The sequence below is a fragment of the Leopardus geoffroyi genome, chromosome C1, assembly GCF_018350155.1.
Source record: "Leopardus geoffroyi isolate Oge1 chromosome C1, O.geoffroyi_Oge1_pat1.0, whole genome shotgun sequence".
Taxonomy (NCBI): Eukaryota; Metazoa; Chordata; class Mammalia; order Carnivora; family Felidae; genus Leopardus; species Leopardus geoffroyi.
The window spans coordinates 170,703,144-170,726,917 of NC_059328.1; the positions used below are offsets into that span (position 1 = coordinate 170,703,144).

Genomic DNA, 23,774 nt, shown 5'->3' on the forward strand with positions numbered 1-23,774 from the left:
ACACACAGTGTGACATAATGATTAGCATCGCTCTTTGGAGTCAAGCTGCTTAAGTGTGAATCCCAGGTCTATCACATATTTACCTGTTTCCGCAATTGTGAAATGGATATAATTATAGTCAAAATAATGTAAGAATATTTGGAGGACTGAATTAATACGTGTATACTTAGACTAGTTCCTACCACATATTTACTATTACATTAGGCTCTTCTAATATTTCTGCCTTTGTTCACCTCCTTCCTTCTCTTTCTTGCAATGTATTAGTTCAGCTATGGATCCCATTCAGTCAGTTTTTTATAAGCTTACATTTGATTTACTACCCATGAAATTGTTACCAATTACAACGTATTTCATATTAGGGTTAATGTCTTAAGCAGGCATCCTCACAATGTTTTTTTTTCTTTTGATGGTTGCAAATGTAGCTACTTCCACTGTTCTGTGTTCCGCAGATCAAAACTGAAGTTTTTGTACCAAACCACTTAAATGTAAAGGTGAGAGAGAGAATTATGGATAACTCCCCTGTTTCTAGCGTGAATGACTAGGAAACCAGACAATACTGTAGAATGCTCAAATGTTTGTTCTAACATACACACAAATATTTTTATTTCTCCCAAGTTTCCTACTGACTCTTCAGCCCGCTAGATAAAGCTCCCCTTTATCCACAAAATTTCCCCTCTCTGCCACACCCACCCACGAACCAGAAAAACGCTCTATAGCTCTAATTTCCCTTTAAGAATATGGCCACACGGAAATTGCACGCCTAAACCCGCCTCCCAGGTTTCCCTGTCACCATAGCAACGGGAGAAGGAAGGGGCGGGCTCCCTCAACCTACGTCCGGCCTGCCGCGTGCGCCAGCCGGTTTAATGCGGGGGCGCGGGCTTCTTTGGTTGAACAGGTTTTTCAGCTCCGGGTTGGACCCGGAGCCGGAGCCGGATTCAACGCTGATGGCCACGTCAACCTAAAGCTAAACCGCCCTCCCCACCCAGCTGCCGTCGCGCCCGCCGAGTTACTGCGGGTGTTCCCAGGCGCGTCCTCTCCGCCTTTCCCACAGTGCCCCGCGCCAGGCCCCGCCCCGGTTCGCCGTGGGGACCGGGGCGTGAGGAGCCGACTGGAACTGCAGCGCTCGTTGCTGCCGGTGCGGCTCGTCCTCCCCCATCCCGAGCGCGGCGGCCCGGCGGTCGGAGAGTGCGCGCTTTGTTCACGCGCGCACAGCTTGCGCTCGGCCGGGTGGGGTCCGCCGCCGGGAATTGAGGATGGGGGAGTAGCTGCAGGAGGCGACCCCGCTACACTGAGGTGGGCATGGGCCGGGGCCCGGGGCTCTGTAGGAGCCGGCGGCGGCCTGGGCCCTCCTGGAAGGGAGAGCGCAATGCCTGTGCACCTCAGTCTCCCCTCCCTTCCTCTTTGCCCCTGCGACGGGTTTTGTGTTCTCGCTCCCCATCTTTTTCTGATTATCTACATCATCACCCTTCTGACCTCGTCTCCTCACGTCTCGCTACAGTTCCTCTCACTTAAGCCTCAGTCACTCAGTCTCTTTTCACCCTAACCCGGCCGGAGACTTCACACACCAGCAGCACTTATTGGTCTCTTTCACGGGACTTCCCCAACTTTCCCCTCTCCCCGCATCCTATTCTGGGGTGATGGCAGCCAGAAATCCTTCATACTGCCTTTACCTGCAGCTTCCACCTGTCCCCGAAGCTTGGCGGAGATCGAGTCAACCACACCCACGCTGACTGAGAACGACCGCTAGCAACACCACTTGTCCCATAGTGGTATTGGAGAATGTGTTCTCTATTTTCCTCTAGTTTTTTAGTCTGATACTTGTTACTCTCCATCACTATGCTTTACAAAGTTATGTTTTGGTTGCATGAAACAAGTTAGAAATGAGCCAAAGACCGTTCGCAGGTAAGGAGAAGATTTAGACATTTAGGATTAAATGAAGAAAGGAGAAACAATGCTAAGAAGGTTAGATTTTTCAAAGTGTTTTGGTATCTTTTGTGATCTGATGAAGTGGAGATTATTGACCCTACACAGGTGAGCATGTTAAAATAACTGATTCCTTCTCCTTTTTTGTTTCCTTTTCATTTTTATTTATCTTAGATGTAAACTTTGCGATAAAATTACTGTTAACTTGTAGTTATTATTCGACTATTTATACAAAGTAGTCCCTACTTACATGTAGTGTAAGGACCTTTTGAGAAAATTCGGAACAAACCGGCCATACTAAGTATGTTGTCTAACAATGTAAATTCACTGCCCTTGTTGGAAGAAGTGTATGAAAAATACTCTTTGAAAGGGCTCCCTAGTCCTTCCAAAGGATATTTTCTACAAGTGAAATCTGATTAAAATGAAAACGATGTAGCCTTACAGTGGTAAAGAAGTGGCCAAAAAGGAAGTGGTTTTACAAAAGAGCTGTGCTTAATTAAGCTAGATAGAAAAGGAAGGAAACGTTTTTTTCCCAGACTTGTGTTCTGGTGCTGATCAGAGCAAATCATTGAATTTGTTTTCAAAGTGTTCTAGCTAGCTACTATCGCACACTACCCTTTACACTTATCTCCTATGTTGAGTGGTTTCACAAATCTGGCTACCTGGATATGGAAGCAGTGAAGGGGCCCCCAAAGAATAGAGCCTGGGCACTCACCCTGATTTGCCATCAAATGGAGCTTGTATTACTGGCCATGTTATTTAACAGCGTTATTGGTGGGTTTTTGTTTGTTTGTTTGTTTGTTTGTTTTCAATGTATTTTTAACTACCTTGTTTCCTCTCTTTAGATTGACATTTTGGGAGGAAATTTCATGATGCTTGATTCGCCCTGGGAGTAATGTGAACAGAAGTTCTCAAACCTGCATATTCTATCAGTTGGAACCAGCGTGTATCTTAATGTTCATTTAAATCAGAACTTTTTTAAGAAAAAGAATGGGAGTCTGGTTAAATAAAAATGACTACGTCAGAGACTTGAAAAGGGTCATTCTGTGTTTTCTAATAGTGTATATGGCCGTTCTAGTGGGCACAGATCAGGATTTTTACAGTTTACTTGGAGTATCCAAAACTGCAAGCAGTAGAGAAATAAGACAAGCTTTTAAGAAATTGGCGTTGAAGCTACATCCTGATAAAAACCCGGTAGGTAGTTTTCTCTTTAAATACATCTGATTAATGTATTTCAGTGAAGTTTTGATACATAGTTAAATTTTAAGTGCTCAGAATGCTTAAAAACAATCACATGTCAAAAGTCACAATTTAGCTTCTGTACTAAAAAACAGAAGCAGCAAAATATTCTGGTTGAGAACAGTGTGAAAGAATATTGATATCAAAAATGCAATTCCCTGTTAATTTGAAAACTGAGTTGTACCAGTTCCATTACAAATGTTAATTCCAAAACCAACGATAATGTCTATGGGGTAGTTGAAGTAGTTTTCTTAGTAAAGTAAGTTAAGAACAAGTATTTTATAACTGTAATAGGAAAATTATTCCCTTAGAACTTGGAAGTTTCTTGCTAAAAATGACAGTAATAACTAATAATAACATGCTTCAACTTGTACTGTTTTCTCCATGCACAAATCCCACACCAGAGTCAGAAATTATTACAAATGAAAACTTAAGAGCAGCCAAATCCAGGTAATTCCAGGCATAAATATTTGATTATGTATTCAATTACGTCATCTTTCAAAACTAATTTAGTTTTAATACTTATGGTATTTTTTATAATGTATCTAATTATTTTAATGAGATTTAACTCCTCAAGGATTTGAAAGGTATGGTTTATAATTTTCTGTTTTCTATATAAAATGCCTAAAAGAGGGTTATTTTATTTTGATTGCAAAAAGTTCAGCAGTAGAATCAATATTTCACTAAAACTTGTTAGTTGGTTATCTTTCCCTGGAGATTTACCTTCTATTATATTTAGAATTTTTATTTTTTCATATTTTCCTTTAAAATTTCAGAAATATGATTTTTAAGTTTCCATATGAAAGATAGTAGACCTTTTACACCTAATTATTATTTAGATGGAAGCATTCTTCAAAAACCAGTTCTGTGAAAGAGTAACGAATGAGGAACACTTCCAATCCAGTTTTGAGTTTTACTCTGATACTAGTCTCATTTAATCATTTGATGGATTGGGGGACATTTCTGTTTGTTTGTTTTTGGTTAATATGTTGATTTTGCTTCAAATAGAAAAATTACCTACAAATTTCTTTGTAATTGTTTTGGGATAAAAAATAACATTTACAAAATTAAAGGTTTCAAGGTTTTATTAGTTTTTCTCAATTGCATTTCATGTAAGGAATGACTTACACTGTAGGGCCATATCTTTCAGCTTTTTGAGGCCTCAATTGTCATTTCTCTGTTCTTTTCTTATTCTTTTTTTTTTTTTTTTTGGAAGATTATAGTTCTTCAAAATACTTTCTAATTTCAATCCACAATAACCCATTTCATACTGTATTCTTCCTCCTTATTTTGATGTCTGTTCTCCCAGAAATTTCAAGGTTAAATTAAAACTTCATAGAGGTTTTGGAGATACTTGATCACATATCTGAAACAACTATTATGTCTAATATTTTAATAGAATAACCCAAACGCACATAGTGATTTTTTAAAAATAAATAGAGCATATGAAGTACTCAAAGATGAAGATCTGCGGAAAAAGTATGACAAATACGGAGAAAAGGGACTTGCAGATAATCAAGAAGGTGGCCAATATGAAAGCTGGAATTATTATCGTTATGATTTTGGTAAGGTGATATGATACTCTTGTGAAATTTTGTTTTTTATTTGAGTAAATTTAGAAAATTAATTTTGTTTCACCACTTAACATAGGCAGTTAATATGTGTCACCTTGACTGTTTAATGTAACATGGGAGCTGCGTTCAAAAGGAAAGTCAGGTGGTATGTAGATATTGTCTGCACAGATGTGAAGGTATTTTGGTTATGATCTTGTTAGATACTTTTAAAATAAGGATTGTAGTTTAATTAAAGAATATTTGCAGTAGATGTTAAATCCTAAAGCCTTTTGGTATTTTTAAAGCATCATATTTTCCAAGAAAATCTAAAGTTTCCTTTAAGTTTAATAGTGGTCAGTTCAGTAGAAATGCCATCCTTCTCTTGTGGAATCCTTATTAATAATAGGATTGACGTGTTGACAGGAATAAGAAATGAGGGAAGTGTGGAGGGAGGAAGCAAGTTAAAGAAATCAAGGGCAGGTAAAGTAAACACAGGTATCCAGCAAGGCTAGAGGGAGCATTTGCTTACCCGGTATTTCTCTTCGTTATTGATTAGCCTCAAATGCACACTAAGAACTGAGGTATGCTTTTATATTAGACTACATAAAATATTTTAAATTCATATCTGGAGTATTTGTTTCTCAAGACTGCCTTTTTTTTTCTTCAAAATAATAGTTTCTAATATATCACTGCAGCTCAATAGTATATATCTGATATCAGTAGTCTACATTTCATGGGCTAAAATCTGGCCAGCCACCTGTTTTTGTAAGGTTTTAATTAATCATAGAATTATGAGAATATGATAATTAGGAGAATAAAATTATGCTCATTTATTTGCATATTATTTGTGGCTTCTTTCACTTCAGGGGCAAAATTGAATAGTTGTGACAGAAACCATGTGTCCCACAAGGCCTGTTTAACTGGCCTCTGCAGAATAAGTTTACTGACACCTGGTTTATATCCATCACTAGTATTATTTTGGTATCTAATATAGAAACAAATTTTCTCACACTGGTTTTAATTATGGTAAGTAAAATTTATAGTAACTAAGTTGGTCTTTGTCTCTATAAACATTCTAATAAGACTTTTAACAGTAGGAAATACTTTAGTGATACTATTTATTTAAAAAAAAACATAATCAGAAAAGGAAGTGACGTCTCTAGTTAATAATAAGGTATCAGTGTCAATTTCCTAGATTTTGTTAAAACTACATAAGTCATCATTAGGGGAAGCTGAGTGAAGGGAACATGGAAGTCTGTGCTATTTTTACTACTTCCTGGTAGTCTATAATTATTGCAAAATAAAAAATTAAAAATAATTGAAATTTTCTGTGGAGATGAAATTATGGGTATTGGGAACCCCCAAACATAGCTGCAACAGTCCATATCGGGAAACTAATTTTTTGTTTTTTTATCATTCTTTAGATGCATTACCAGTGGTATTATTTACTCTTGGTCTTTCTGTTTATTGCACTTTCTTCAACTTTGACATTTAGTATAGTAATCTGATTTTTGGTGTTTAAAACAAGACCTAAGTAATCTGTTTTTATGTGGTAATTTATTTTTATGATAAACTGTTAATTTTATAATGTTTACTTTTAAATTAGGTATTTATGATGATGATCCTGAAATCATAACATTGGATAGAAGAGAGTTTGGTAAGTTTGTGGGCATATGATTTTCTAAAACTGGTCCAAGACCAGTCTCTTACCTAAAACTCTTGAGGACAGATATATTTGAAATTTAGAAAATTTTTTGATTGTGGTATTGTTTGAATGTGTTTGAATATGGTATTGTTAACTTTTTAAATATAATAGTTTTACTAGCAAAAATAGGTTTATTCAGGAATAGCAGAAAATTATAATTCAGGACACACAAGCTATGGCAAAACCAAAGGCCAGTCTAGCAAATAAAAGTAATGTTCTTTTATGGAGGAGGAGGAGGAAGTTCAGAGGGGTTGTTTTGAATGAAAGTCCATTAGAAAAGCAGGAATTCAAAGTGACGACAGTTTCTCATTAGCTGATTTGCAGGGGTAGTCAATTTCTTATAAAAATTCAGTGCACATCTTTTCCTGTTCTGACCTATAATTGATCATTTTTTCCTTTGATAATTCTTCTATTAGGGTCTGCAGTTGATAGTTTTTCCTGTAATTGACATTGAGTCATGTGATTTCCACCTTTTCACTTTCCCAGTCCACTTTAGTGAGGTTTTCCTGAATTAATTTTTACATTTCCCCCTTTTGATCAAGATCTTTTTCTGAAAGTATACCTAATCAAGAGGCAGTTATTTCATATTTAATGGTTTTGTTCCTCAATGCCAAGAAGGATCTTTCAGGAAGGTACATAGCAGTTAGAAACTACTTATGGCCTCATTTCATTAATGAGGAAGGCGAGGAAAGAGAACTCTCATGCACTTCTCATGTATAGTTCATATTTATAAAGATCGTAAACATTGGAGATCATTTCTTTATTGGGTACATGATTGTTACAAAAGATTGGCAGACAACAAAATACAAAACTTAAGATATATGCAAAACAAGAAGTAACAAAATTCTTGGTTCTAAACCAAGACCCGAGATCTGAAAGTAACTAACTGAAAATATTTATTGGCATTTACTCCAACTTCAGGGAGAAAAGTTCTCCCTGCACAGTTATGGATGCCCTCTGGAAGTTCCCACTTAAAGTGGCCATGAAAGCAAAACGGTGAATACTGCAAAAGCACACTGAATTAACCAAGTGTATTTGGGAGGATACTGTGCAAGTATAAACATGAAGTAATAGCTAATGAACTTCTTGCAAAAAATAACAGAACCTCAAAAAAAAAAATAGCAAAACTTCAAAGATGTATTAAAACAGTATTGTTATCTCAAAAGAACTGTTTGGAAACAAATGTTACCTAATAATACAGCCTGTAAGGTTGCAAATTGAGAGGCCATGAATTTAGATAAGAGTTTTAGAGTCAGATAATAAATCAAATGAAAGAAAGACTTGTGGATTCCAAAGCTTCTAATCCTTCAGAAAAAGCAGCTAAAGAATTAATGTGATCACAGAATCATGATGAGGGTGTTTCTGAAAGGCCATAATCAGAAGAAGAGATTTCCCCCTTTTTGCAGAGGTTTGGGAAATGCAGGCAGTCTTCCCTTCTCTCTCACATACAAAGAGAAAAAAGGGAAGTTGGGTGTCCAAAAGCGAGGGACTTCATCAGGTTTTGTTTTGTTTTTTTTAAGTCCTAAAAGCTGTGCTTGGTGTTTCCAAATAATAGAGTCAGGTTTGTCTTTTTTTTTTTTTTTTTTTTTCTTTTTTTTGGTAAAGCATATAGAGGTTGAGCTATAAGAGAGAAGTTTGGAATCCAGTTTCAACATTGGCTAGTCAGTCCAAGAAAACGTTGTAATTAAATATTAGTTTTAGATTTGAGGGAAGTCAGGATGCAATGAAGCCTCCCAGAATCCAAATGTAGCCCTTATTCTGAAATCAGGTTTTGTTCCCTGGTTTTGTTTGTCTACACCCTAAGTGTAGAACCTGAGTTTGAGCAAACTGCATTTTTTCTTTGGAGACTTTATGTCCATGTCCAAAAGTTTTAAGGGGTAGGTATTGTCTTCCTGTGAAGAGGTTTGAGAAGGGCAGCAGAGAAGCAAATGTAACAAAGTAGAACCTGAGAAAACTATGTCATCCAAATCAGCTTTTAAGGTTTGGAAAAAATGAGAAGGACTCTCTGTGACACCTTAGAGCATTATTGTTCAGGTATATTTCTTTTCTTCCAGAATACAAACAAAAATAAATTGGCTAGCCTTACCAACTGGAATAGTGAAAGTGTACTATATAGATAGTAGTGAAACATTTGCTTGTGTGGGAGTAGATATCTGTAGCCTATGGGGGTTAGGAACAACAGGGTGCCAAGTGATAAAAATGTTATTTATTGCTTGAAGGTCCTGAACAAACCTCCTGTCTTGGCCATTTAGTTTTCTCATAGGTAAAATAAGGATGTCATGGGCACTAGTGCAGGGAATAATGAGACCCTGAGCCTTGTAATCTTCTGTGTGGGCTGGATGCCTTGAAGGACTTCTTTAAGGTATTCGTTAATTCTGGGGAGGGGGTTGAGGGGTCTGTTTGAATCTTGATGGGAGATGCACTGTAGATTCTGCCAGTATCAGTGGAAGATCTTGCACATAAAGAGGATGGTAGCCGATCCCATAGGAACAAATGATCATTGTCCCCAGGCTCCGCTGTGGTACCATCAGATCTAATAAAAGATGTTGAAGGGTCGTTTAACTTACCTGGTTGGGTATTTTAATTACCCATGTCAAATTGTAAAATTATTTCCCCCTTTTGGGAGAAAGGAATTCTGGCATAATATTTTCTAAGAAATCTCAGCCTGATAACTGAATGGGGTGACAGAACTAAGGAGAAAAAAGTGTGTACTCCTTAAAGGGCCTAGACAAAAGGGGATAGGATGATAGATAGGAACCTGCAGAGGTTGATTCAAGACCCCCACTGTTTGAACTGTTTTAGTATGCTGAAGCAGGTCTATTTCATAGCAGTGAGATGGAGCTTCCAGACTGTAGCTCTGGTGTCAAGGACAGAGAGAAATGCATTCCCAATCTGGAGAGTCATTTCCCCAACCTGATTAAGTGGGAAGATTGGGGAGACCACTTGTAGTTCCTTGGAGTCCCATCATTGGGAATTAGGAGGACATTGGAAAGGCTGGCTAGAGGGCTGAAGATGTCTGAAGCATTTAAGAGGGTAACGATCTTTTTTCCAATGTCCTGGCTCTTTGCAGTAATAGAAAGTAGGAGATTTTTGGTTTTGCTTAGAGGCTTTCATTTGCTGGAGTTGAAAATTAAGAATTTTAGCGGTCTTTCAGGTAATTCGTCTAGGGGGCAAGCAGGCTGGTTTGCCAAATTAAATCTAGAGTGGACATGGTTTCACATTCATCTTGGTTCTTTTAATTGAAAGAGAAAGACCCCAGTTCAGCCTGCTAATAAACATAAATGCTACCTGTGTGGATTCAACATCTACAGCAAGATCAGAATTTTCTTTAAAGACAGTTTGAATGATTGTAATAGTCATGAATAGATTCATCAGGCTTTTGTGCAAGCCTAAATTTAGTTCCAATCAACAGGCCTAGGAAAGGCCACTGTAATTTCTCCGTGGAGGCTTCCAGCCAAGTGTTCTAATGTCTTGCCAAAAGTTAGGGATCTGTTTGTGTGATTGAATCCCTTTCAGGATGTTTCCACTGGGCTAGTTTCTCCACTCCTTGGCCTGGCCCAGTTCATCTACAAGCATGTAGACTAACTGATATATATCTGAGAAACCAGGTTGGTAAGTTTGAATAACTGCTAAAATCTTCAGCAAATCTATGGGGGTCCTCAGTCACTTTAGGAAACTCTTTAACTATGGCTTGTGAATTCAGCCTTAGTCCAGGGAACAGAAGAAATTTGGGGGTTATTTGGATCCTCAGAAGTCTCTAATGGGGCAGGTTTTAAAAGGTTTAGGAGAGGAGAGAGCTGGGAGAGATTCTGAGGAAGAGAAGTTCAGTGAGAGAATTTGAATGAGGAAACCAAGGGTATAGAAGAGGTGAGGCATGAGGGAGGATGATGGCAGTGGAGTTGGGCCTGAGCAGGAGGGGGGCTGCCGGGAGTCTTGAGACCAGATGGGTTGGGGAAGGGAGGCCTTGGAACCCTTTTGTCTTTTTTTAGTTGTTTGCCTCAGTTAGTGTAGAAATTATATTTTATAGAGGCAATTTTAGGTTCCTGATAACGTTTGGATGCTTCCAAATGCCAATCCATGTAGACATCTCATTCAGTTTCGACAGTTGTAGAGCCACGTCTATCCAATTTAGTTTTGAGAAAAGTTGGTTTAAGGAAATCAAAAGTTCACTGTAATGGCCATTGAAGTTCTAAATTATGTTTAGTTAAGTGGGTCCATTTAGTTAGAAATAGGCATGAGGAAGGACCATAGTTTTAAACATAAAACCAGCTGGGGTCCTAGAAGTGGAGGTGCTCTAGAAAAACATTTTGATGACTGGGATCCCATTTCTTAGAGGTTTTTTTTCTAAGGCAAAAAGAAAAATTCCAATAGACACAGGCTGATTCCATAAGGAATCAGACTGAAGACCAGCACAGTTCCAACAGGAACAGTCCAGTTCCAGAAAAGAGGTGACCGAAGGCTAGCACTTTCCCAACAAAAACAGTTTCTATAGAAATGGTGTGTCACAAAAAGGAGTTGAGCCAAAGGTCGACACAGTTCCAACAGGAGCGGTCTGGTTCTAAAAAGGAGTTGGACCAAAGGCCAAACAAGTACTCTTAAGGACAAAGCCTTGAAACAAATCCTGAATAAAGCTTGGAGAGCTTAGAACACAGAGAATAGAACTTGAAATCCAGGAAAAAAGTTAACCTCAAACTCCAGGTTTGTAAGGAAGCAGTATGCTCAGTTGGCTCTGTGGATACCTGCATTTGTTTGCTCGCCAGTCTCCTGGTTGTTGGGGGTCCTGTCTGGATTCCATGGCTGATCAGCAAGTAATATTAATGTAACATTAAAATAGTTGTTTTACTAGCAAAAGAATGGGTTTATTGAGGAATAGCAGAGAACTGCATTTTGGGATATGCAAGCTAGGGCAAGATTGTAGGCAAGGTCCAATAAACAAAGGAGAAGAACGTTATTTTATGGAGAAGGAGGAAGTTGGGAGGGGTTCTGAATGAAAATCCATTGGAGGAAAGCAAGAGTTCAGGGTAATGACAGTTTCTCGCGGGCTGATATGTAGAAATAGTCAATTTCTTATAGGAAATTCAAATATATCTTTTCTTGTTGAGGCATATAATTGATGTTTCTTTTCTGTTGATGATTCTTTTGGGGTCTGTAATTGACAATTCTTCCTGTAATTGATGCTGAGAGGTATGGCTCCTCATTCTAGTCTCTGACTCTAATGAAGTTACCCTTTAATAATTTTCACAGTATAGGGGCACCTGGGTGGCTTAGTCAGTTAAGCGTCCCACTTCGGTTCAGGTCATGATCTCGCGGTTTGTGGATTCTGAGCTGACAGCTGAGCCTGCCTCAGATCCTGTGTCTCCCTGTCTCTCTGCCTGTCCCCTACTCGCACTCTGTCTCAGAAATGAATACATGTTAAAGCAGATTTTTAATTTTTTTAAATAATAATTTTCACAGAATACACCATATATCAAATAATGTTCTTTGCAGAATGTGGGGCAGTATACTTTTTTAAGACAGTGTTTTAATGTATTTGAGAGAGAGAGAGAGAGAGAGACATGCGCATGCAGAGAAGGAGCAGAGAGAGAGAGAGAGGGAGAGAGAGAATCTCAAGCAGGCCACTTGCTGTCAGCACAGAGCCTGACACAGGGCTCCATATCAGAAACATGAGATCATGACCTGAGCCGAGATAAACCGACTCAGCCACCTAGGCATTCCTAAAACATTGTAATTTCTGCCAAGAAATGCATAAATATGTATACTAAAAAAAAAAAAAGTAAAAGTAATACATAGCCCCAGATCAGGTCAGGACAGGTTTGGAAGCCCGGGGAGCTTGCTGCGAACTTGCAAACTTCCAGTTTGGGAGCTTTTGGATTGCAGAGTTAGGGGTAACTTTGTGGTTATTTTGGAAGCAGATTTCTTTTGACTTTGATTTATGTGAAAATGGATATAAAAATAAAGTTCTATTGCAGTTTTCCATTGCATTTTAGAAGATTTTAAATACTGGATTAGTCTTACACTTTTCAAAGTTTGTACAAGTATAATGAAATAGGTTTACTCTTTTCTATTTTGATCAGTATATTTTATTTCAAATTTCAATTGTTTTGCTCTATTATAATCTCTAATTTAGAAATGAAAAATAGCACCTAGCTGCAATAAATGTATATGTATGTTTCTCACATACATCATTATAAAAATATATATTATAGTTACTTGATTTTGAACAGTTTCTTCTGACCAAGAATTTTATTCTTATTTTTTACATCCTGTCGGTAAGCTCCAGCCTACACAGAGCTATCTAGTCCATCACTTTGTCCATAGACTCAACACATGAACGCTTGAACAAGTTCTGAGTGGAATGAATAGAAAACGTACCTTCCATCCAAAGGAGATTGAAGAAACTTTGATTATTTTAGATTGTTGGTAGACAGAACTGATAGTATGAGCTGCATGTAGTTGTAGGAACCTATAGCCTTCCTGTATGGTTATTATTATCGCTCGTTTGTTAGTCTGCCAGTGAGTGTTTTGTGGACCAATGGGGCAGAAAACTGGATTTGGAGATATAGTTGGAGGCACTGAACAGAACTTGCAAGCTAACGAGCCCACCCAGGAAGGGGAGACTTCCCTGATGTACACTGTATATGGGTTCAAACTTTTTTTGTCACTATGGAACAGTTAAGAACTGCTAATATTTCATATAGAACCCCAAGGAGTAGTTAAAAATACAGCCACAAAACCTTAGAGGTAAGTTTTCAAAAGCAATAAATAATACTGATATGTTCAGTGTGTAGTTGTTGCCATTGCATCTCATGTCTGATACTACTTTGTGTGTTACTGGGGTGAGACTAGCTGGTCCTGAGTGAAGTTTTAGTTGAAGAAGCTGAGGTGAGGTGGCAAGAGAGTAGTATCAATTTGTACTTGTATAAATATCACATTAGCCTTCTTGGTTGTGGGTCTCTTTCTATTACCAGTTATTTCTATTCGTTTGGGTTACTCAGGCTTGTCTTTTGTATAACCAATCACACGTATAATTACAAAGATTTTTTTTTTTTTTCAACGTTTATTTATTTTTTGGGACAGAGAGAGACAGAGCATGAACGGGGGAGGGGCAGAGAGAGAGGGAGACACAGAATCGGAAACAGGCTCCAGGCTCTGAGCCATCAGCCCAGAGCCCGACCCGGGGCTCGAACTCACGGACCGCGAGATCGTGACCTGGCTGAAGTCTGACGCTTAACCGACTGCGCCACCTAGGCGCCCCTACAAAGATATTTTAAAGTTATGTATGTTCTCTCTCTTGAGAGGAGTTACGCTATCTTCTAGGGTGAGGTCACTAACAATCTCAGATCAGCTTTATCCAAGCAGGGACTGCGATTGAAAAGCTGAGCTTTTTGGACTTTGAGAAGACTGGTCACTTTCCAGTTCATCTTTATTCACAGGACCCTTTCTTCTATGTGTCCACTCCCATTTTTGTCCCTCTAGCCTCCTGAATGTATTGAAAACTCTGCTCAGTATCTTCCTATCAACTACCTTTTCTAACATTGGCTCTGTGATTTCCACCTCCTCCCATACTTTGGCCCCCTAATTCTTTACTACATTGGTAATTCTCTGATGCTTTCAACAGAAATCTTTTATATTTTGTCTAATTTTGCAGTTGTATTGGGAGAGTCAGTCCAAATTACATAGTTCACTTTTATCAGGAGTGAACTCCAGAATGCTTAACTATAGTACAGAAGAGAAAATGCGTTTAATAAACTCACTTTGAAAGCTTTAAAAATGTTCTTCTTCCCCTTGAACATGGTGCATATTATCTTTTTATATGTCACAGAAGAATATGATATCTGTCATGATAAGCAGGTTCTAGACAGTATCTGCAGGAGCAGAGGACATCTTGCACTTAACACTAGTCGTTCTGAGTAGTGCCTACACAGTATAGGCATCCTTTGTGAGAAATGCTTCAAGAAATGACAGAGGAGCTCACGGCGCCTCTGCCTCTTTTTTCCTTTTTCTTCTTTTTTTACATCCCCATCATTTCCTAATAAAGAGAAATCTAGGATTTTGTTCAATTAGAGTTTGTCAGAAAACTTTTCTTTGGAGAGTAGTTAGTGTTATTTTCAGGGTCTTCTTATCATGAACCAGACATACTTACGCTCGTATGTATACCTAGTAACAAGGTATAAGGGCATCTAGCAAAACTTTCCATTCAGTGTGTTAGAAATGATGCAAAGCACAGCCCATAAAGGGTGAATTTCTGAATATTCTGGGCCTTGTTTGCTAGAGTAGGTGCAATAACTGGGTCCTTAGTTAGGTTTTGAAGAATCTCAGGAATGTGGGCTATACTGGATTGCTTCTCATCGATGTAGGCTTTTTTTTTTTTTTTTTTGGAACCCTTTTCCTTGGACAAAGAATGATGAAATTCTAGCATTGGAAACAATTACACAAACTTCCTTTAACTAATATACTACATTTTCTACCTTTTTTCCATAATATATCAGGGAGTGAATTATTCCTCAGTCAATAAAATGAATCAATGAAAAATTAAATATCCTCTAAAAGGCTTCATTCTGAGGGACAAAAATTGTGGCAAAGTTTTTTTTTAAAGTGTAGTGTCATAGAGCTGTTGTTGTTTCAAAAGAGTGCTGTCTGCCAGCAGGCCCTGTGCTGCCTCTTTCTGAGTTGTTACAACAAAGTCCTGTCAACTAATATGTGGTCATATTAGAATGTTTTGTAGATAAGTAGAAGAGAATGATATTAAAATACTGCTATAATGAGTGAGCAAAAGTTCCTATTCCAGGCAATTAATATTTATCATATTTAATCCTCACAACAGTCCTCGATATTACTAGTTTTATTTTCAGAAATTACAAACTGCATTTCAGGAAGAAAACATATGCTTAAGTTCAGCTAATAGGTATTTGTGGTATATTTTATTTTAATCATCTATGTTGATTGTTTATCCTTGAGGTGCTCCTTTGTGATGGAGAATTATACATCCCACTCTGTAGAACTCAGGCGTGACTATATGACTTGCTTTGGCTGATGAAATGTGAACAGACGTAATGGATGTCATTTCTGGCCGGAAGTTTTTTTTTGTTTGTTTGTTTGTTTTAATTTTTTTTTAACATTTATTTTTGAGACAGAAAGAGACAGAGCATGAACGGGGGAGGGTCAGAGAGAGGGAGACACAGAATCTGAAACAGGCTCCAGGCTCTGAGCTGTCAGCACAGAGCCCGACGCGGGGCTCGAACTCACAGACCGTGAGATCATGACCCGAGCCGAAGTCGGCCACTTAACTGACTGAGCCACCCAGGTGCCCCCTGGGCAGAAGCTTTAAAAGCTAGCATGTGTTCACCATTTTGCTCTGTCGTGAGAAATAAGAATGTTCAAAATAGAGCCTTCTCCCTGCCAGGGGTCAGCGGTGAAATGATATGGAAGAGCGTTGCAGCCAACTTAGTATAAGATTGTGATAGATGGTAGAATAAACCTTTATTGTCAGCCCATGACATAATTGGAATCATCTGTTTTCTGTAGCTTAACCTTTCCTGACTGACACAGTACAAGACAGGACATGCGCTCAAATTCATATCAAAGCCCATGCTTGTGCTACTCTTTTTTTTTTTTTTTTAAGGGAAATAAACCTATTAGCCTAAGAGTTATTCATCAATGTTTTCTTATTGACCTATACCCTATACTTTAGTTTTCTCTTTGTAATTTATGCTTTTCACTCTTAGATCTCTTTTATCTCTTCTCTTTGTGACCTCATCCTATTTTGACATTTTTCTGGGCCACAAAGTTATTAGCTGTGTCACATTTTAAAATATACTTGTTTTATTCTATGTTGCTGGGTTTTTGGAAAAACATCCCATTGAGCTTTAATAACATGGCATTAAGAATATTTTTAATCTTAGTCAACAAGAGTGGGAACCGAGCAAACATGATAGAAGTGCTCTATGAAAACGAAGTACCAAGTAGACATTTTTTTCCCTCTGAACAAGGTTTTGTGTCAAATGCCATTCAGATTTGTTATATGTCATATTTTTATTGAAGACTTATAACAGTCCTATTTTGTCTAATCATTACTTTATCTTTTCATATATAAATACCCACCTCATTAGTTATTTATAGCTAATGAAATAATCCCATTTCTGTTAAAGTTTGCACTAAGTTTATTTAAATTTCACCTAAATTATTACCAGTTGGGGGCCTAAGTCAGGGTGGCAATTATTTCAACCACTTAGAGTGGTCTGTTGGTCATACTTTCTAAACATTGCCATGGAACAACTTATCCTAAATTACACACTTTACCTGTAATATACAGATTAACTTTTTTTTCCATAGATCCATGTGTCTTAAAATTGAAGCTAAACATTGAATCTTGCGCGTTTCTATCTAACCTAAATTAGTTATGCATATTTAAAATAGTATGTTTGAGGGGCGCCTGGGTGGCTCAGTCACTTAGGCATCTGACTTTGGCTCAGGTCATAACCTTGCGGTCTCTGAGTTCAAGCCCTGCATGGGGCTCTGCTGACAACTCAGAGCCTGGAGCCTGCTTTGGATTCTGTGTCTCCCTCTCTCTCTGCCCCTCCTGCACTCACATTCTGTGTCTCTCTCAAAAATAAATAGTAAAATAATAATAAATAAAATGGTATGTTTATTTTGGTATCTTACTATAATTACATAATTTATGAAACTTAAAATTACTAATAACTGATTTTGATAATGGAATTATACAGAAACACTTATACCAAAAGCAAATTGTCTTTGCCTTTTTACCTTGAATGTTAGAGTGCATCCTTACAGGGTTAAAAAAGTTTTTGTTTATTTTTTTGAGTATAGTTGACACAGAGTGTTACATTAGTTTCAGGTATACAACAAAGTGATTCAACAACTCTGTATGATGCTGCTCACCACAAGTGTAGCTACCATCTGTCACTGTGTAACTCTATTACAACACTGTTGACTATATTCTCTACAACTATCTTTTATTCCTGTGACTTATTCCATAACTGGGAGCCTGTATCTCCCACTTCCCTTCACCCGTTTTGCCCTTTGCTCACACCTTCCTTCCCACTGGAAACCGTCTGTTTGTACTTATATGTCTGATTCTGCTGTTTGTTTATTCATTTGTTTTGTTTTTTAGATTTCACATAAAAGCGAAATCCTATGGTGTTTGTTTTTCTGATTTATTACAGTTAGCGTAATACCCTCTAGGTTCATCCATATTGTCATAAATGGCAGGATCTCCTTTTTAATGTTTATTTTTGAGAGAGAGAAAAAGTAAGCAGGGGAGGGGCGGAGAGAGAGGGAGACACAGAATCCAAAGCAGGCTCCAGGCTCTGAGCCATCAGCACAGAGCCCAGTGCGGGTCTTGAACTCACGGACTGCAAGATCACGACCTGAGCCGAGGTAGGATGCTTGACTGAGCCACTCAGGCGCCCCCATGTACACCACATTTTTAAATCCATTAATTTGTCAATGGATACTTGGGCTGCTTCCACATCTTGGCTGTTACAAATAATGCTGCAATAACCAAAAAGATGCATGTTATCTTTCAAATAAGTGTGTTTGTTTTCTTTAGGTAAATACCCAGTAGTGAAATTATCAGATCATATGGTACTTCTGTTTTTAATTTTTTGAGGATCCTCTCTGCACCAATTTACATTCTCATCAACAGTCCACCAGTGTTCCTTTTCCCCATGTCCTTACCAACATTTGTTATTTTTTGTCTTCTTGATTCTAGCTGTTCTGACAGGTGTAAAGTGATATCTTATAATGGTTTTGATTTGCTTTTCTCTGATGATTAGTGGTTTTCATATGGCTAATGGCCATCTGTCTGTCTTCTTTGGAAAAACATCTGTTCAGATTCTCTGCACATTTTTAATCAGATTGTGTGCTTTTTTGGTGTTGAGTTGGATAAGCTTTTTATATATTGTAGATATTAATCCCTTATCAGATATATCATTTGTGAATATCTCCTCCCATTCAGGAGGTTGCTTCTTTTGTTGATGGTTTCTTTGCTATGCAAAAGCTTTTTATTCGGATGTAATCCCAGTAGTTTATTTTTGCTTTTGTTTCCTTGGCTTTAGGAGACATATGTAGAACAGTGTTGCTACAGCCAGTGTCCAAAGAAATTACTGCCTGTGTTCTCTAAGAGTTTGCATCGGTCATTTTATAGATTATAATGCATAATGTGTTGTTGGCTGGATATCATGTGGTATTCAGATCCATTAGCTTAACAAATACATATTTGTTTTAAATTGTTAAAAACCTTGATCTAATACTTTTTAATAATACAGTTTTCCAAGGTAAATGACTTAAGGGCAAAGTTTAAATTTAATCCCCACAGTCCTACTATATTGTGTAGTTCTCGTCTTTCATCCCCTCAGAATTTGAAGTAGCTGTTGGAATTGACTGACACAGGTATTTAAGCTGTGCTGCAGATAGTAGATGAACTTCGGTCCCCATCTCTCACTGTTTCTCTTCTTCATCTCTCTCATCCACACAAACTCCTGGATGAGGTTTGGCTGCTGATGCCTTGTGCCACCTCTTTTCACAGTTTCACGGTGACAAGTGTCCTGAAGCTCAGGGTCGCTCTTTATTCAAGTATGTGCTTAAAAGTTTTTTTTTAAGGTATTGTCAGTTTGATAGCTGATATACAGCTGACCCTTGAATAATGAGGAGGTTGGGGGAACTGAGCCCCCTGCCTCTGCAATTGAAAATCCAAATAAAACTTTTGACTCTCCCAAAACGTATTAATAGATTTCTGTTGATAGAAGCCTTACCAATAACATAACAGTTAACATATATTTTTCATATATGTTATGTACTGTATATTTATAGTAAATGAGAATAAATTATTAAAATCATAAGAGCAAATACATTTACAGTACTATACTGTACCAGAAAAATACACATATAAGTGGACTACACAGTTCAGATCCATGTTGGTCAGGGGTCAACTGTAGTCTGTTCTCTTTTTATAGAAAAACTTGTATAGAAAATGACAAAGGCAGTATGAAAGATATAGGCCTGCCTTTTTCATTCTGATCTTAACAAAACTTTAAAGTATGTAGAAACCTTTAATAAATAATTCTAAGTTGTTTTGGTTTTATATACTTTAGATGCTGCTGTTAATTCTGGAGAACTGTGGTTTGTGAACTTTTACTCCCCAGGATGTTCACACTGCCATGATTTAGCTCCCACAGTATGTATTTTTTACATCCTGATTATTAAAGTTTTATTACTTCTAATCTGTTGAGTGCTTTTTTAATGTATGAGGATTTTTTTCTATTAATAGTAATGATAACTATCAATTATCAAATACTGCATACTTGTATGATTTTAAAATACTAATAATACATAATAAATAAATAAATAAATAAATAAATAAATAAATAAAAATACTCTGCTTTGAAAATGTATATCTTGGAGAGTGTTCAAGCAAAGACAGATTATCTTATCAGAGAAATACTTGTTCATTTTTTCTCATAGTGGAGAGACTTTGCTAAAGAAGTAGATGGATTACTTCGAATCGGTGCTGTTAACTGTGGCGATGATAGAATGCTTTGCCGAATGAAAGGAGTCAACAGTTATCCCAGCCTCTTCATTTTTAGGTCTGGAATGGTAAGGGGTAAAGTTGCCTTTTTTTTCATTTGGAACCTTAATGTTAAAAATACTAGTGAAAAACCAGTATGTCGTTTTGTAGAATGTTTTGGTTTTTAAATCCTATTTTAGGTGCCATCTACGTAGGCTCTAGTCATAGTAAACAGTTTGGATTATGTTATGAATACATTCAATGCCATTACTTTGACCTTTTTTACTTCAAAATTAAATGTTTGCCATCAGTTTCTGTCTTAACACAATGTAACCATTATAAATGTTGTACTCTTGAGAGAGAGTGCTTATTGTATATAAAATAATGTACAATTAAAAGTATTCAGTAATACTTTCAGTGAATTTTTAAAAGAAATAGTAAAAGATGCTTCTCTTTTTACAAAAAAAAAAAAAAAAATAGGCCGCAGTGAAATATCATGGTGACAGATCAAAGGAAAGTTTGGTGAATTTTGCCATGCAGCATGTTAGAAGCACAGTGACAGAATTATGGACAGGTAATTTTATTTTCTTCATTTGTTTTATTTTCAAGGATACTTTGAAAGTGGTATTTTAAGTTTTCTCCAGTAAACAGGGTTAACATTTTGGTCATATTGAAATTTTAAAGTATCTTTTCCGTGTTTTTTAGAAGGGAATTTTGTTATTTATTCTGACCTCTGCTAAATAATTGGCATTTAACAAATGAATCTTGTTTGTATAGAACAAACAGTTAAGATGTGGGAAATGAATATGATGTGATGTGAGGCGAAACAACTTTCAAAGTAGAACTGAATGTCTAGTTAATGAAGTGTTTTATTGTTCTCGTAAGTGTACTGCATCAGGCCATCACTTCCTGCCCATCCAGTGTAATTTTAAAGTTTAAAAACTCTTACTTCTAATCTTAGACTTCTGACTTATCAAGTGACTTTAGGTGGATTATTTAACTACTCTGTGCTACCCATGAAATGGTAGTATTCACATCTAGTAAGGTGTTCATGTCATTCATTAAATACAAGTTACGTCTTGGAAACCGTGTTAAATGTTAGAGCTGCAGTAATAAAATATATAATCCCTGCTTCAAGGGCCTCATTATTTTAGCAAGTAAGTCATGAGTAAAACCATTAAAATGCAATGTAGTAACTACTATGATAGAGGCAATCTTAGAGAAACATGAAGAACAAAAACTCAGATGTGGAAAAGAGGAAGGGTTAGAAAAGACTTCTTGAATGAAGTCAGACCCAACCTGTCATGAAAATGAAGCCTTTAAAGATCACTGTGAACTTGGTAAACTGGCAGTGCTTCATCATGAATCTGACAAAAAGATGGGCAGTGAGTGGAGTGGCCTGGGGGGAGACATGGCTAGCTGAATGGGCAGGCAAAGCTCAGACCACAGGGGCCTTGGTTGCCAGTTTTAGTTTCTTTCTTAATGAAATGATGAATTTAGATTTTATGTGATGAAAACAATGGAGAGTTAGTGTAGGAATTTGACATGCTTCAAGAAGATTTTTATGAATTCCGGAATTCAAAAAATAGGTAATTTGCTTTATTTTCTTTTAAGGAAATTTTGTTAACTCCATAGAAACTGCTTTTGCTGCTGGTGTTGGCTGGCTGATCACTTTTTGTTCCAAAGGAGGAGGTAATTTTATTTGTTACTTTGTTATGTTGAAGAAATCATAACACTTAATTTTTAGGTGGCAATATTTTTTTCTTCAGTTTTATTGAGATATAATTGCCTTATAACATTGTGTAACTTACGGGTATACAACCTATTGATATACTACGTATATTGCAAAATGATTACCACCATAGCATTAGCTAACATCTCCAACCTGTCACATAAGGACAATTTCTGTTTCATGATAAGAACATTTAAAATCTACTTTCTTAGCAATTTTTGAGTGTATAATATAGTAGTATTAGTTATAATCACGATGCTCTACATCACGTTCCCAGAACTTGTTAATCTTATAACAGGAAGCTTGTACCCTTTGACTAGGTGTCAGTCTTAAGTATGCTACCATAATTGATTATTCAGTACTTCAAACTATAATATATATCTGAGCATAATTTTTAATTTAATGAATATCTACCTTTTTTTGTTATTTTACACTTGTTATAAAATTATTAATTTGTTAAAGTTTCATTTATAACTTTGTTTGGTGGACAAGTTTTCCAGCTTAATTACACTTATTATAATTATACCTTCAGATAGCCACAGATGTGTTTGGCAGTTTGCAAAAATGATTAGTCGTTAGGGCGCCTGGGTGGCTCAGTTGATTAACCTTCCATCTTCGGCTCAGCTCATGATCTTGTAGTTCGTGAATTCAAGCCCCGCATCGGGGCCCTGTTCTGACAGTGTGGAGCCTGCTTTGGGTCCTCTGTCTCCCTTTCTGTCTGCCCCTGCCCCACTTGTAGTTGTTGACAGATGTAACCCTCCCCAAATAATAATTTTTTGGTATTATGGACTTTTCTTCATACTTAACATATAAAAAATGTATGTATGTTTGCCTTATAAAATTATATATTTGAAGATGATAACTTTCCATTTCTAGGAACCTTTCCACCAGTAAATTAACTTGAAAATTCAGTACCCCATGTACCAAACCACAAACTCCATTCAAACAAAGAGATTGGCCCAGTGTTACAAAATTCATTAACATGTTTTTATACGTTTAATCCTAACATGGGTCTTTAACCCAGACTTTACCTATCAGCTTTATACTGTTCTGTTGCAAATGAAAATCGCCTTGGGGCTAAAATGAATCACTCACCCTATCCTGTAAGACCCATGTTAGGAAGGTATTGCCTTCAAGCAAAAATAACCCTTAGTCTAACAGTGAGGGATTTTGTTCCATTTTGGTCTAATGCACAAATTTCTGTTCATTCCACATATTAAGAAAACTTAAACTTTCTGATATTCTTTTACTTTTCATCCCAGGTAAATTGATTTTATGTGTCTTTATAGGCTCTGTGGTGCTACAGTTTCCTTCTAAATCTGTCTCATTGTATCCCAATATTCATATTTTAAGAGCTTCCGTGAAAATGAAGACAAAGTTATTTTAAGATTGTATAATATTTTAGGAAGGAAAGCTATATTCGTTCTGTGAGATTAGCATTATCCTGATACCAAAACCAAAAGACCCTACAGAAGAAGAGAACTACAGGCCAATCTCTCTGATAAACATAGATGCAAAAATCTTCAACAAAATATTAGCAAATCGAGTCCAACAGTACACTAAAAAAAAACATTCACCATGATCAAGTGGGATTTATTCCTGGGGTGCAAGAGTGGTTCAACATTAGCAAATCAGTCAGTGTGATACATTACATCAGCAAGAGAAAAGATAAAGATATGATCATTTCAGTAGGTACATAAAAAGCATTTCACAAAGTACAACATCCATTCATGATAAAAACTCTCAACAAAGTAGGTTTAGAAGGAACATACCTTAACATAATAAAGGTCATATGCAAAAAACCTACAGCTAACATTACACTCAGTGATGACAAACTGAGAGCTTTTCCTCTAAGATCAGGGACAAGACAAGGATGTCCCCTCACCACTTTTATTCAACATACTAGTAGAAGTCATAGCCGCAGCAGTCAGACAAGAAAAAGAGATGAAAGGCATCCACATTGGTAAGAAAGAAGTAAAACTTTCACTGTTTGCAGATGATATGATACTATATATAGAAAACCCTAAAGACTCCACCAAAAAACTATTAGAACTGATCAATAAATTCAGTAAGTCACAGGATACAAAATTAGTA

At 37.0% G+C, this 23,774-nt stretch overlaps 1 protein-coding gene across 2 annotated transcripts in view; it reads left to right on the forward strand.

Annotated features, from left to right (window-relative positions):
- Nucleotides 1-796: 796 nt before the first annotated feature.
- The window catches only part of DNAJC10 (DnaJ heat shock protein family (Hsp40) member C10), a 52,674-nt gene continuing 29,696 nt past the window's right edge, over nt 797-23,774 (forward strand). Inside the window, exons 1-8 of one of the 2 annotated variants that reach the window (XM_045480425.1) lie at nt 797-2,031; nt 2,769-3,117; nt 4,562-4,727; nt 6,322-6,372; nt 19,536-19,618; nt 19,906-20,037; nt 20,429-20,522; nt 21,563-21,640. In XM_045480425.1, the coding sequence (XP_045336381.1) occupies nt 2,914-3,117; nt 4,562-4,727; nt 6,322-6,372; nt 19,536-19,618; nt 19,906-20,037; nt 20,429-20,522; nt 21,563-21,640 (808 nt within the window). In that variant the 5' untranslated portion in view covers nt 797-2,031; nt 2,769-2,913. The remainder of the gene's footprint in view (nt 2,032-2,768; nt 3,118-4,561; nt 4,728-6,321; nt 6,373-19,535; nt 19,619-19,905; nt 20,038-20,428; nt 20,523-21,562; nt 21,641-23,774) is intronic. The other variant, XM_045480424.1, reaches the window with a different exon arrangement.